At 43.0% G+C, this 15066-nt stretch overlaps 1 protein-coding gene across 1 annotated transcript in view; it reads left to right on the top strand.

Moving 5' to 3' along the window:
- The window catches only part of pdia5 (protein disulfide isomerase family A, member 5), a 53893-nt gene extending 43876 nt beyond the window's left edge, over positions 1–10017 (top strand). The window contains exons 15-17 of the mRNA XM_079356820.1: positions 1012–1082; positions 6555–6689; positions 7659–10017. Of these exons, the coding sequence (XP_079212946.1) occupies positions 1012–1082; positions 6555–6689; positions 7659–7739 (287 nt within the window). The 3' untranslated portion in view covers positions 7740–10017. The remainder of the gene's footprint in view (positions 1–1011; positions 1083–6554; positions 6690–7658) is intronic.
- The last annotated feature ends 5049 nt before the right edge of the window (positions 10018–15066 follow it).

Below are 15066 nucleotides of genomic sequence, written 5' to 3'. Positions count from 1 at the left end.
CTTACCATAAGATATTTTTCTTTTAGCTAAAAAACATGAAAGTTAACGCCCAAAATGTAGGGACAGCATTAAAAAAAAACACATACGGATATGACATTACTGTAAAGGAACTAAAAGAAACACTGACACAGATGTAGAAAATAGTTTATAGAATAGTTTATTTAGCACTTCTTGAAACAGGCTGTGTGAGTTGGGATTGAACTCTGACATTACACATGAGTAACCCTTTGACAAGCTCCTGGTTTATATTCACTGAGATCTATTTGTACAACTAGAAATGGTCTGGCGTTTTCTCCCTTTTCCCATTTCCGTGCAGCAGCCGCAACAGTTTGAGTGTAATCAACAGTAGAAGTGGATCCCTGCTTGCAACAAAAGAACAAGCAGCAAACAACCAACAATTTCAGGAAGTGGAAATGGAAAAAAAAGGACATCTTCAGAGTTACAACACAGATTTGAAGCGCCGTGCAGAAACGCATCATCAATCCTGTCTGAGAAAGATAAAAAAAAACAAAGAAGAGACGTCGTCCCTCACAGATGAATGTTTTTCATATAACGTCAGCGCTTTCGGTACGAGCTTATCTTGCCTTGACCTCCGAACCCTGAGTCTCCTGCCTATGCTGGAAGTATGATTTGCAGAGGTTTATCCTCATGTTGTATTTGTGTAAGTATTGATTTACCATAAATGGATGGCTTCTGGAGCGCAGAGAGGTTGTGTTTATGACGGCAATAAAGAGATTTAAAGCCCCTCATGACACGCGAGTGAGCCGTCTCTAATGTGGCGTGGAGCTCTAAATAACGGTAGGATCGAGAAGGGGCCACGTGCTTTACGAGCATGTCTGAAGTCCCGTAAATGATGGACGGCATTCTGTCCGTCTGTGATGACTGTCGGCACGTTTTTATGGGACGTTGAAAGCCCCATATAAGCTTCCGATGTGGACGTGAAGCTGGATGTTTGGGTGTCGTGATGATGAGGTGTAATAACATCCCATCTGTGTGTTTCCTCTCCTCCAGGGTGTCCGCACTGCAAGAACGCCGTTCCTCACTTCACCACGGCAGCAGAGCTCTTCAAAGAGGACCGCAAGGTTGGTGTCGCTTGTTCACGCAAACAAACACACGATTACATAAGTGGCAGTTGGGCAGAAGCAAGGCTCCTCCAAGATGACACAGTACTAGTTTGTCTGTCGGAGCCTGCAGTGAGAGGAGAGGTTGTGTATTGATTTAACATCAGTGTCCAGTGAATTGTTAGGGACGCTGTTTAGGGACGTTGTTAAGGGGGGACGACCGTGTCTGTTGTCTCTCAATCGGGAGATCTGGGGATCGATTCCCAGCTCCTGCCGCCACATGTCGATGTGTCCTTCCAGCTGATTTGTCAGCAGCGTATAAATGTGAATGAATGGGATTCAATAATGCTGATGGACAGTTTCCACAGTGTGTGAGTGTCCTGTGGTGTTAAAGCGCTTTAAACCAGAAAAGTGTGATGAACCATCAAGTCCATTTACCATTTAGTCGAGCCAAGCAAAAAGGCAGCATCCTAACCCGTTGGATCACTTCTTCCTCAATGAGGTTTTTATTCAAATGTGTTAACTGCCTACAAGACAAAGAAACGGAGTATATAGATGTGCGTTAAGCTACTGAACAAATGCATGGTGAGTGATTACAGTTTAAACAATGTGCCTCATATTTGCTTCCACGCTTCAGTGAGGAATCTGACCACTTAGCTTAAAGCCCACACTCTCATCAAATCTTTGGCACACTCGGAGCTTCTGGGTTATTCAAGGTTCAAGCAATCACAACAGGACACGGTCCTCCTCATCCTGCATCTTCCTTTACTCCTTCTCATTCCTTCTCCCCCTGGACTCGTGTCCCGACGTACTCCCACTCCTGCTCTTCCCGTTAATATAATAATCCCTCCGACTGCAGAGCTCCTTCTTTTTCTCTTACCTCCTTAATTCCTCCTTAACGTGTCTTGCAATCCAAAATGTGTCATTTGTTATTGAAAGAAAACATCAGATTGATATTTTTGAAGTTTCACTGACATGTCTACTGTTAGTCACGCTTGGTTCCAGAAGTGCTGGAACTGCTCTCTCATTAGTTTGGAATTTGTTTTTAAATCATTGTCAGATGGTTCGGAGCAGTGACGTATCCTGAACAGCTTAGTCATCCGTTTCTCTGAGGCAATCGTTTGTAACATTTCAAAATAACATTCAAACTCCCCAGAAACTGATTTGTCTCCCCTACAGAAGTACGACACCTGAAAACATCCCAACCTTTCATGGTTAGGTTATTGACAGATCTCACTGGAGCCACAAACCAGCAGGGCATGGAGGTGCAGATCAATCCACTTTATATGAACATCATTAATGGATGTAGAGATGATTGACATGGTTTTACTAATTAAGCTCAATGTCAGTTCTTTAAACAATTAATCCACATAAAGTAAAAAAAATCTCAACTCACATTGGAAATCATTCTGAAAGAGCAGTGCATCATGGGGGACAGAGATAGATAGATAGATAGATAGATAGATAGATAGATAGATAGATAGATAAATACTTTATTGATCCAGAGGGAAATTCAAGATTCAAGGATGTTTGGGAACGAGGGAGGAAGGCTTTCTCCTGGCCTCTAGTTAAAAGTTCTTCACTGCTCGGGGTCTCCTTGTGGTGAGGAGGGGGAGTCACTCACAGTTTCTTACAAATACTGAAATACATCATCTGCAATAAAAGAATAAGGATAAACTTTATTAATCCCCCAGTGGGGGAAATTTGGGAACATGTCCACCACAATGCAAACACATTATTATTATTATTTTTTTTTTCTGCCTTTATTTGAGAGAGAGAGGATGGTGTCAGAAATCGGGGAGAGATTTATGACACCATCGACATGCGGGAAGGGGGCCTCAGGCCGGGATCGAACCCGAGCCGCCCGCCTGAGTACTATGGCCTCCATGCATGGTGACGCGTGCGCTGCCACTGTTACAGGGGTCCGTCCTCAAACAAAATGTTTTAATAGAACATGAAGAAATCAAAGTTCATCATCAGACACTGAGTCATCCCAAAAAAAGAAGCAAAGATTTGATATGTGCGATCATTTTCAACACGGCGATCATGTAACACAAAACCGTTGTGTTTTCCCCCCCACTTCTCAAAAGAACATATTGACTCTGTATTTTGAGACCAAACTTGTGACTTATAAAACAGGCAGAAATGTTATTTCAGATCCTGTATGTGGTGGCCACAACAGCTTAAGGCGCTCTGGCATTGCTTTTCCATTCAGCCGTGATATTTGGATCCGTTTCCTTTTGATGAAGCCCCCACAAAGCGGCGTGCCAGGGGACCCCCGTATCTGTGAAGGTTACATAAATGCAGAAGTTTAAGATCCCTCCAGTGGCCAGCAGAGGTGTAGAGCTCGTGTTTGAACAAGAGTAACTGTGAGAATCAGGCGTGTGTTTACTTGGCAATCCTTTCTATTTATAAAGCTGGAGCCCGCGTGTGTTGTAGCGGGCCGGTGATGATCACAGTCTATTAGCTGCCCTCGCCTCATTTACTAAAGACAAACACAAGCTGAGCTCCAGCTTTGAAGATGCAAACAATTAAAACTCCACATTCTGCGCTGTAAGACATCAGGGGGGGGGCTGGATGTGTTTTGCACACATTCTCATGAACAGCAGCATTAAAGGCAAGAAAGGCTTTTGTTGTGATGTAATAAAGAACCCTGTTTCATCAGAGACGTGTCGACATGCATGTGGCTGAACTAGCTGCACAAACCTGCGAACCCTTTCTTGTCTGATCCTGAACTAAAGGCAGTTTAATACTGAGCATGTATGTGTGCATAATTAATATACAGTGTATAATAAATGATAACTAACGTAAGCCTGGCATGTAATGTTTAATTCCAGGATGATTTAAACCTGTTTTCTGAGCCGCACACCTGATTCTGAAGTCTTTCAGCGTTAAACTATTCATGGCATGACAGCGTCAGGCAGAGGCCATGATGACGTGCTGCTCCTCAGGTAGTTTACTGTCGGATCAATGACATGATGTGGAGCCCTAGTTTTACCATGCAAATGGATCGATGATGGAATTAGCTGCAGACCTTTTAAAGAACAAGGACTCGACGGCTTAATTTTCTCCTGTCAATTTACAGCAACTCAGATTGATTGCATTCAGAGATGAGGTCAGACGGAGGCTGCAGCATGTCGGCACGTCCTCTGTTACAGCTGCTGAAATTCATCGAGCTTTAACTTTCGTAGCCTCTGATGTCTTTTCTTTCTTTCTTCTTTTTCCCCTAAAATGTTCCTTTTTTAAATCGTTTCTATGGGGGTACACCAGGACTGGTACCAGGCCTCGGGTCGTTTAGAGCCCGGCTGTGAACACCCAGTCAGAAGCAAGATGGTGGATGTAACGTCCATGTATCTTAGTAAAAGTTGAGATAACATCTGAATGGTCACGTTCGGGTCAAAGCGGCGCATGCAGGGTGAGAGCGGTGATGAGACAAAAATGAAACTCTTTATGTTTTACTGAGGCTGCTTCGAAAAGTCTTCCAGACAGCGGGGACGTTGGAGACGGTCTCCGCTCATTCAGCTCTGACTGCCAACAAAACAAGGCTCCGTAACAGACAGCATGATGGAAGCCCGCTGCGTCTGTCACTCCACGCTCTGACCACCTTGTCTCCAGAGAACAGGCTCCGAGCTCACACCGATGGCGAATGAAGCGTCGAGCTTCTTGTGTTTTTCGACAGTATTTCATCATGCTTTCACTGCACGTCATGCTCTTAACCTGACATTTAAGGAGGATTTTCCATGAGGTGTGTAATAACGTCCTCTCCCTCCCGCCCACCTCCGGTCCCTCACACACATGTCAGCCGCTCTCTGCTCCGTGTCGTCAGAAAGGTTGCAGACCCTTCCCTTTTCACAGTGCTGTCAGCAATATTTTTGTCGACTATTTAGCTCTTTTAAAGGTAAAACACTTCAGTAATGCTGAATATACACAGCTGGCAACAAGTCCGTGAAATGACTTCTTGTGGGAGTGCATCGATGCCGAGATTAAAACACCGACTCTACAGACCATAGAAGAAGAATATCCTCCCCCATAGATGTGCATTAGACTCTTATTTCCATGTCCTCCCTTTGTGTTGGCAGATGTCTGCGCTGCTGCTGATGCAGATGAAGCAAACACTCAACAACTGTGTACTCATCAAACAATATGTTGCTGCTTATGCAGATTCTCAGCATTTGAGTGTTTGTATTTGCATGCACATAAAAAAAAAAAAAGGAGCGCTTGTATTTTGTAATTAGGACAAGAAGTTTGGAGCGACGATTCCCGGTTGGACGTGCAGACGAAGCGTTTAAGGCTTTCCTTCCGAAGCAGATGTGTCCTTTCCAGATTCAGCCCGAGCACACAGATGGACACGGAGTGATTATTTGATGGTGACAAGTTCAATGTGCAGCGCTCAGCACCCCGAGAGAGGGTGACATTTCAGCTGTCCAAAAGGACACGCTGAGTGAGCCGTGTACCAGTGAGGCGGCATTTACGCCTCATTGGGGCGGCTTGTCACTAATCGATGCTGCAGCCCGGCAGCATAAATCTCTCTTGTTGTTTTTTATGTAGGAGTGATTGTTGTGGGATCGTTTCCTTTTCTCCCCCTCCCTCACTCCAAACGGTCGAGCGGAAGAGGAAAACATCAGTCACTTTTTGTAGCCTGGGAAGAGAAACAAGGCTTTCTAAATTTGGAAAAAGAGAATGTGTGGAGCCGGCTCGCTGCTCGTACGAGGCCATTATACAGTTCATAAATATCGAGTTCTCAGTTTTTTTCTCATTGATCTGCAAGTGTAATAAAGCTCATTTGTTCTGAAAATAAACACTTAACAGAGGAAAATAAGATATAATGCTCGGTGCTCATTAAAAATGTTGTTATTGAACAAGAAAGCCGAATATTGTTCTGATAGATTATGAGCCAAAATCCTCAATAAATCTGCTTTTCAAAGGTTGTCAGAGGTGAAAGATGGAGCGGAGCCTGACTGTTCATAGTCGGGGCAAAAAAAATAATTTTATCTGTGTAAATGATTGCAACCTTCCTTTTTCCATTAAACTTGCAATTAACCGCCCAGACTTTTCTTTTCTTCAGTGTTGATTTGGGACAGGAGTCGACACCAGACGGGCAAAGACAGTAAAGATTATAAAACTGAGCTGAAAGACCATTTGACTGTGTACACAATGGGAGGGTCATTAAACGATGAATCACTCCTTTGAGCTTGCCTTGTTGGACAGCCCATCCACACCAACCTGCTGCACTTTTTTATTTTTCATCTGCAAACTGTTTCCACTCTGGAAGCACCGAGGCGTCTGAGCGAGCGCTGCAGCATCACCAGGCCAGTCCTTCATCTGTGACAGGCTCTTATTTGAAGTTTAAAACGGTGTAATAGAAGAAGAAAGAAAAGACGAGATGGAACATTATTCCAGCCTGAAGAACATTTTAGCGCCTGCTCGCTCCAACATTACAGCACAAAAACAAAACCTGCTACTAAAGGCCACTTGTCTGTTATTTCCTCACAGATTGTGTACGCCGCCGTTGACTGTACAAAAGGACAGAACCATGAGCTCTGCAAGCAGGAAGGAGTGGAGGGATACCCAACTTTTAACCATTACAACTACGGCAAGTTTGTGGAGAAATACAACGGAGACCGAGGGGTAAGTGGTTCGACACAGTATCTGAAACTCTCAGCAAATTCAAATGAATGCATCAAATCAAATCTGCATTTACATACCAGCCTAAGACTCTGAGAGCCCTGAAAGTCTGACTGTAATACATCTGACCAAAAACAACATTTCAAAGGTTAAAGAGTGTTTTAGTTTGTGGCCGAGCGAGTAAGACGTGAGTCAGTCAGTCAGTAGATGTTATCCTGAAGCCTGCGTGGGCTCATGATTTGAATAATTCTGCCCCCCGACTGAACCTCCAGAGTCACACCAGTTGCAGTGGGGATTTTGAAAGACTTTGCATCGCAAATGAATGTAGACTGTTATTAGCTGCTGATCCTCTGCGAGACAGCAATGCCAGAGTTGAGTGGTTACAGTACAATCAGAAAGAGGGGATTAAAGATGGAGATATCTCCTGGTTCTGCAGACGTATCAAGTCCTGAAAATGATTCTCAGTCAGATCTGAGACGTGGGCTCCTGACATGCACCATCTTCTTGTTTTCTCTTTATCTAGAACTCTGCTGATTTCTTTCCTTGTTGAAAAAAGTGTTCTTCTGTTTTCTTCACTTCAAAAAGACTTGTTTGTGTTTTTTTTTTTTTTTATTGCATCCACTCTGTTTCTTCAGTTTTTACCACGAGAGGACCGATTTGATGCTCAAACTGAATCATTTATAAAAGAAAGTGGATAATAACGGGGCAGCATCATCCCCACAGCTCAGCCCAAACTTCAGGGGAGCGTTGGACGATTTTGCAGCGGAGAACAATGCAGCAGATTGACCTTGGACTGCGCCCCGTATTTGAATGCTGTGTTTACTTCAGTTATCTCCGTGCTGTCAGGCTCGTTGAGATAATGTTTAGTGGCGGGTCTGTGATCTCTATTAGATCAGACGGAGGCGTTTCAAGAGTGATGCATCGCCTCATGTTGGGAAACGATCGCTAAAACGTGTGTCTCTCTCTTCACAGGAGGCAGGATTCATCGGCTTCATGCGCAGCCTCAGAGGACGAGATCAGGAGAAAGTGGTCAAAAAGAAGGAGGAGCTCTGAGGTCGGCGTGCAGGGAGGGGGGAGGGGCGGGGGGGGGGTGTTGGCAGGCACTGCACTGCACAGTTTGTCATTGCACTGTGGCCCTGACAGGGGCCCTATCCGCACTGACGTGGGAGACTTTTACTTCAGTAAAAGGTTATTTTTTTATACTGTGGTGATCACGTTTGTAACAACACCGACAGAGAATCAGACCGACCACTCGAGACCTTTTCTTTCTTTTTCTTTTTTTTTTTGTGGATATTCTGACGGGCATAAAAAAACGGACACAACGTGATTTTTTCTTTTTTTCTCTTTGCCCAAACACTGTGACTGCGTATGTGAAAAGCTACACCTTATACTGTATCTATGCAATACTGACCCCTGCGTCTGGCTGTGGGGTTCTGTGAGACAAATTGACACCCATAGTGGTGGGTGATGGTGGGCACATCATTGATTTAAAGGTGCAGGCTGTTAATCTCACAGGGGGTCCGAATCCAGCATGGGAAAGACGCATTGTGATTATCGACGTACACCTGTCCATTCCAATCTTTTTGTCCAGAAGTTTCATGTTTCAGAACTGTCCAGAATATTGATTCTGAATCCTCTCAGCTCTCTCTTCAAACACCAACGTCTGGATAACAGTGTGAAATGTGAAATGGTACTGCGAGTACTGTAGCAGTTTGAAGCAGAGGAAATCTGGGCAAAGGGTTCTGGTCTCTCAAAGTGAGTTTTTTTAAGTTTAGATGGGACTTAACTTTCCTTTTGTTTGCTCTAAACCGTGGCCTTAAAGAAACCGAACAATGCTGGAATCGCAGAAATATAAAAGTGAAAAGTTGAAGGGAATCGGAGGCCTGGTGCCCTTGCTTTTCCCTCCAGTCTTGCACCAGAGCAAGTCTGAGGAGATGAACAAAACAAACACGAAATGCCAAATATTCCTGCGCAAATGCCCTTGATATTTTCACGCTTCATACATTCGCATAACAACTCTCAGCCGTAGTGACATTTTTACCTCTTTCACTCGTCCCTTGTTGATGCTGAATAAGACTGCATCAATGTTTTAACAAGGTCAGGCCTCATTTCCATTCCGTAGTGAGAAGACGCTGCAGTTTAATGCAGTGAAATAGTGTCTGCTGATCATGAGTCTTTCCTGCATCCACCGAAGCAATCATGGATTCCACAAAACCTCCAATCGTCCCCCTTCAATCACACTCTGTAAAGAGAGATGTTCAATATCTTTGCTTTACACTAAAGGCAATCAAAGGTTTTGTTTGGTTTCCAGTCTGTTTTACGTCCATTTTTTTTTTCTCCATCACTTCCTGCTGAATCGAGCGACGCCAACGAGCTGATAGGACGACAGCCGACGCTTCCGCCTGCTGGAAGTGATCGTCTTCAGATGGTACTCTCCCATCAAACACCCAGGGATTACTTCAACAACACATCCAAGAAAATAATGAAGTATTAAGTCAGCGAGTTCTCCGGCAGCGTAACACCACGGATACGGGGTCATCACATGTCCTCATTCTTTTTGTGGCCGTTCTAGTCACCCGGTGTTTATTCGCCGCACACGCTTCAGCCGCTATAAATACTGAACGGCTTCTGTGTCGCTGATCTTGTGTTTTATTATTCAAGACTTTGGTTTCTTTGATTATGAATACGCTTCTCAGGGATAGCGAAACACAATTAAAGGGAACTAGTTTGTTTGTAGTGTTGCATTCCAGCCGAATCCTTTTGAGCCCTTACTTCACCAAATTGAATATTGTTTACATTGTGTCCCTATGAGTGTTGTTTTTCCGCGTTATATCATCTGTTATTGAAGAAGACATGTTGTCAGTAGATGTTACTGAAACCCTTTCTTGTCACACGTTATCTCTGTGATTATTAATGGACTCATTTCAGGGCAGGCTAGCCTCCAATGCTCTGATCACGTTTTGTGTTTAGTGTTGAATTGGATTATTTACTATGGTGGGGGGCGTTTTGAATGAGTGCTCTTACAGGTGTCAACATGTCGCTGTAATGAGGTGTTCCTTCTCCACAAGGGGAAAACGATAACCTCTGTTTACTGTTGCATTTTGTTTTAGTTTATTGCACTTCATCGTGACATCACGTTTGCTACATACTAGAGATCACCTCTGTCTTATCCCAAAGGTATCCATGTTTTGTGGGAACATATCACACTTAAGCCAAGAAGTCATTATTGCCTTTTTTGTTGTTGTGCCCAGCCATACGTACAGTTTTGCCCTTTGCAGTAAGGAACCTGAGAGATAAAAAGAAAAATAAAGTGAAACCTTTTTAAAACCTCTTTCACTGTTTTTTTTTTTTCTTCCTTTATATAAAATATGCACACCTCAGCTTTGCTTCTTTTATTTATTTATTTTTAAAGTTGTCCTAAGATGCTCATTTTAAAACTCACTTAAAGTGTGACAGTGCTGGATGCTCAAATAAAACATGGGCAAAGTTTCAGATCATGAGGTAAACGCATTTTGGAGTAATCCCTGGATAAACCTGCAGAGGGCGCTAAACAATTTGTTCCGCAAATAACGCCGTAGTTCCATTCATGAGGCGCGCGCACTAACCACTGTGCCACCAGGACTTGTCCCCCTGGACCTGATCCCAGCTGTCATTGTGCAAGATACAGGGTTTCTATGTACTCATCTCCAGCGACAGAGAAACATTCACACTGAAATAAGAACATCTGTGTTAGAGTCACCACTTAACCTTCAATGACTCTGGACTATGGGAGGAAGCCAAAGAATCTGGTGATAACCCAGGCACGCACAGGGAGATCATGCAAACTCCTCACTGAAAAGCCCCTGCTGTACCAGGGGTTTGAACCTGCAGGATCCATCTCTTGTTGTTGTGAGGCAACAAAACCACTGCACCACCACGTGACCTCAGCATGTGAATGTTAGACTTCTGTGAACATCCAACTCAAAAGCTTTCCCGTCAGTGTGAACACAATGTCAAACTGACCTCGACTTCATATCAAAGTTCTGCTACAATGGAGCAGCAGAGGTGGTGTGTAGATTGGTATTATTGTTATAAATAACAGACTCCCTAAAAAACTGACTATAGTAATTATTCAGAAAGCAGAATTAAGAGGAAAAAGAAAAAAGAGTCTGGGCAGCACAATCACTCATCACCATCTCTTAGATCCATGATTACATTATTATGATTACTTGTCTTAACTGCTCATCCACATCCTACACCATCTTCGTGCTGTTATGAGTAATGACACTCTTCCTGTGCTGAAAGATGGTGACAGACTTAAAAAAAAGACCGTCTATGTATTTGAGAGTTGCGTCACTGATATTGAAAATCCAGAGCGTGAGAACATGTTTAGAGTTATTCTGGAACACGCTAGAAACGCCAAACTTGTCAGTCGACACCATCAAATAAATAGAGGTTGACCTTTGTTGGGGTCGCTGGGCTGATGGACAATCCTTTCTGCTCTGTTTGTTTTTGACCATTTTCTCAGAAAGCGACACAAATGGACCACGAGCAGCACTCAGCAGATCTGACACTGATGGCTTTATGATGACGGATGCCTGGAATATGGCACTGGACCCAAACGTATCCCACCGTCACGTGATGTCAGCGAAAAGTATTGTCTTAAATTCTTCACGTGGCTTTCTACATTTTTGAAGGTCATGATAGATTTTATAGATAAATACTAATTGATTTCAATTCATGTGAGAACTTGTTGACTTCACTTCTCTTGGGGGATTTATTTTTATTTATTTTGCAGAAAGTTTCTTGTGTTCAGAGGTCTGCAGGTCATATGAGGCTGCTTGGATAAAGTGTCGTTGTTGGGATGCACGCCGTGTTGAGCCATATCAGTCTGATTAATGCTCGCGAGCGCAGGCAGAAACACCCTCTCTATACCAATTCCACTTTAAAGGATTTTCAAAGAGGTGGAGCACTTTTTCATGTCTGCAAGCACTACCTTATTGTGTTCCCGTGGAGTTTTCATTGAAAGGAGAGACGAGCATTTTAACGGGTGCAAAATGAGCATAAGAAATGGAGGGCACAAGGTTGTTAAAACAAAGTCAAGGTCTGCAGGGATTAAAATGCCCTTAACAGAAGCCATTCTCCCTTTATGGATAATTGTGTTTTTGGACTGTTTGGGATTTTATCTCTGTGACGTCAAACAGTTCACCTTAGTCCACCATCTCGTCCTCTGCTTCAGCTCTGCTTCTGGGTAAATGGACAATGGACAATGGGCTTGAGCTTGTATAGCGCTCCTCTAGTCTTCTGACTACTCAAAGCGCTTTTACACCTCAGGTCACACCTTCACATTCACACACTGATGGTAGAGGCTGCTGTGTAAAGTGACTAATCCCATACTCAACAACCACGTTCACACTGCAAGAACTGGGGATCAAACCCCTGACCTTCTGGCTCAGCCACAGCCTACAATCATCAATAAGAAAAAAACATGCTGCACTGCTTTGTTTGTTAGATGCATAACCCTGACCTCATGTTTTCAGCACTACTACTGTTCGAACCTGATTTTATATTCAAATGTTTTGTTGTTCCACAATGTGAAGACAGAGAGTCGATGAAATAAACAGACCTCGGGTATCTTCTCTCTCTCTCTCTCTCTCTCTCTCTCTCTCTCTCTCTCTCTCTCTCTCTCTCTCTCTCTCTCTCTCTCTCTCTCTCTCTCTCTCTCTCTCTCTCTCTCGCTCTCGCTCTCGCTCTCGCTCTCGCTCTCTGCTCACGTTGCAGTCATCAAAATGATTTGCATCGTCTCCTGAAAGATCCATATGTTCGGTCCCTGTGCTGTTCAATGGAGCCGTCAGTCAACAATGAGAGGAACAACATCCTTTTTTATGACAATGTTGATAGACATTGGTGAGTTATAGTTTGGGCAATCAATCAGAAGAGCAACGTAAAATTGTCAAATGCTTTCACTTGATTGACTGGTGAAACCATCGAGGATAATGAGCAGGCCTCATTAAAAGCTCTCATGTTTAACAACCAAAACAATGAATGATGTGTGCACAGTCATTACATCTTTGAAACTTTAAGTATGTTTAGGTCTTTACGACTTTGTTAAAAAAAAACTTTTGATCCCACAGTCACTGTTATAATCACTGCAAAGTAATGCTGGGAGGCAAATTAGTTTGACGAAAGACACGGACTAGAAGAGAAGAGCTTTTTTTTGGCCACTGACAGGATCAGATGTTCTGACACATTTACAGAAGGTATACTCACAGAAATACACTTTTATGTTCCTTTTTTTTTTTTTTTTTTTTTTTTTTTAAACCAGACAGACCCCGTTCCTGCTCCAGGCGGGGAGCCACCAGTCAAAATAAGAACTACCCCGTGTGATAGGCCCTTTGCCATATTGATGAGTTTACTGGTACTTGCTACCTGTCTCCAGGGCTGTAGACCTGGGGAGGAGCCAATCAGGAGATGAGACACACTTGGGCCTTGTGTGTCTCTTGCTTAATTCAGATCAGCAGTCAGATCAAACTCGTCTGAGCGATCTCACATCTTTGTTTTTTGGTTTCTGTGTCTTTGGTTTTACAGCACTTTTTCCCACCTTACTTAACTGATTTTGCAGATCATTCAGATCTATAAGTTTGTGAATGTTTTCATTATTATCCTTGTAAATATATGACTTCATTAATCACCCGTGTGCTTCTCATCTCTTGTACAGTCTAAAAGCCGGGATGTGACGCCTGCAACACTGAACTTGAACCTTGTTGATCTGTTATTTGTTGTTCTGTTAGTTCACAGCCTTACACAGTATAATGTGTTACACAGAATAAATAAAAAAACAACTTGGTGATCTTGGCAGCAATAGAACAGGAACTCTTAAGTTCCGCCAGGTCAATTAGCTGTTTTTCAATGGAGTCTGCTGGCTTTAAAGGAGAGTGATGTAACCTCTGCTTTCCGTTTCAAAAACACAAAATTCTTCTTCATAAATGGTTTCTTTGAAGCAGAAATCGAAGGTATTCCTCCATTTCTGTGATGTTTTAAGGCACCTGCAATAACAATATGAGCTTATCAGTGGCCAAGCGTTCACCTTTATTGGATACTCTTAAATATAGCCCATTTCTGCCCTGATGATTACATTGCAGCCATTACAGCCAATAGCAATGCTGCTGGATGAAGCGATCTTCTGAAGCGATCTCACAAATCTTTTTACTATTTACTCCCCAAAATAGGTTTAAAAAACAGTGCCAAGGTTTTAAAAGTAGTGGAATGCCTCTGTAAGGTAAAGTTTGAATTCTGTGAAAGGTATTTAGCAGCTGCCTGCTTTGCTTTTAGTTTGACCGTTTCAAGGCCTCTTTGTGGTGTTATTTCCTCTTAAATTTCAGTCTTTGCTCGACATAACTCACCCTCTCCTCACAACATAAAATCCTTGGATGCCAGTGACCTCTCTGTTCTTCATTTAAGCACCCACCTGAGAACAAACTTAATGTAATTGTCAGCTTGGTACATCCAATAGTCTTTATGAGGTGTTCTGAACATTGTAGTCTCCAAGGACAAATGTTCAGGCTGCAGAGTTTCAGTCTTTTCACCCAAAGACATGCAGTTCTTAAAAACAGAGCATTTCATGATTTTCCTATAAAAACAAAACGTCAAAACCCTTAAGTGCAACCGGGAAATTGTTCGACAGGCCTATTTTCAGATATGTCGTACTTTTCAAAAATGCCTGAGCTCAAATTTGAAATGTATAATGATGACACCCTGGGAAAGATACAGCTTGGTGCTGATTTGTTTGAATACTGATGTGTCTGCAGCTGTGTTTGTGTCTGTGTGAATGACGACACTGCCTTTCACACACCTGACATCCTCTGCACCGAACACTCGCCGAGACCTGCGGCTATTCATCAAGATGTCAGCAGCAGCAGACATCCATCATGTGTGCCTCTTCTCTGTGTCTGTCTGTCTCTCTGTCTCTCTCTCTGTCTCTCTCTCTCTCTCTGTCCCTCACACACACACACACACACACACACACACATGTTTGAAGGTCCCTTCAGGCTGTCACATTTTCGGAGCTCCGGGGAGATTGCATGATATATGTGAGGGATGAGGCCACTAATCCTTTTTGTATGTTTTTATTTCCTCTGGCTTCAGTTATGTTTTCTTAATATTCTGACAGGAAATGTATGGAGATTCTGCAAAAAAAAAAAAATGCTGACGCAAGTGAATGGCCTACTTCAGTTTCGAGCGGTGAACTCAAACTTGGCCGACTCTTGGTAAGCATTATACATTTTTCATGTTATTTTAATATGAACTTTGAAATAAAATCCCAGCATCAGATGTTTAAGTATGGAGCTCATTTTGTTTCTTGTTTTCTGTTTCAAAGTAGCAACTGGAGCGCGATGATATC

Source organism: Symphodus melops, assembly GCF_947650265.1.
Source record: "Symphodus melops genome assembly, chromosome: 12".
NCBI classification, from domain to species: Eukaryota; Metazoa; Chordata; class Actinopteri; order Labriformes; family Labridae; genus Symphodus; species Symphodus melops.
Note: the sequence above shows the minus strand (reverse complement) of the source record. Positions and strands in the feature narration are given on the sequence as shown.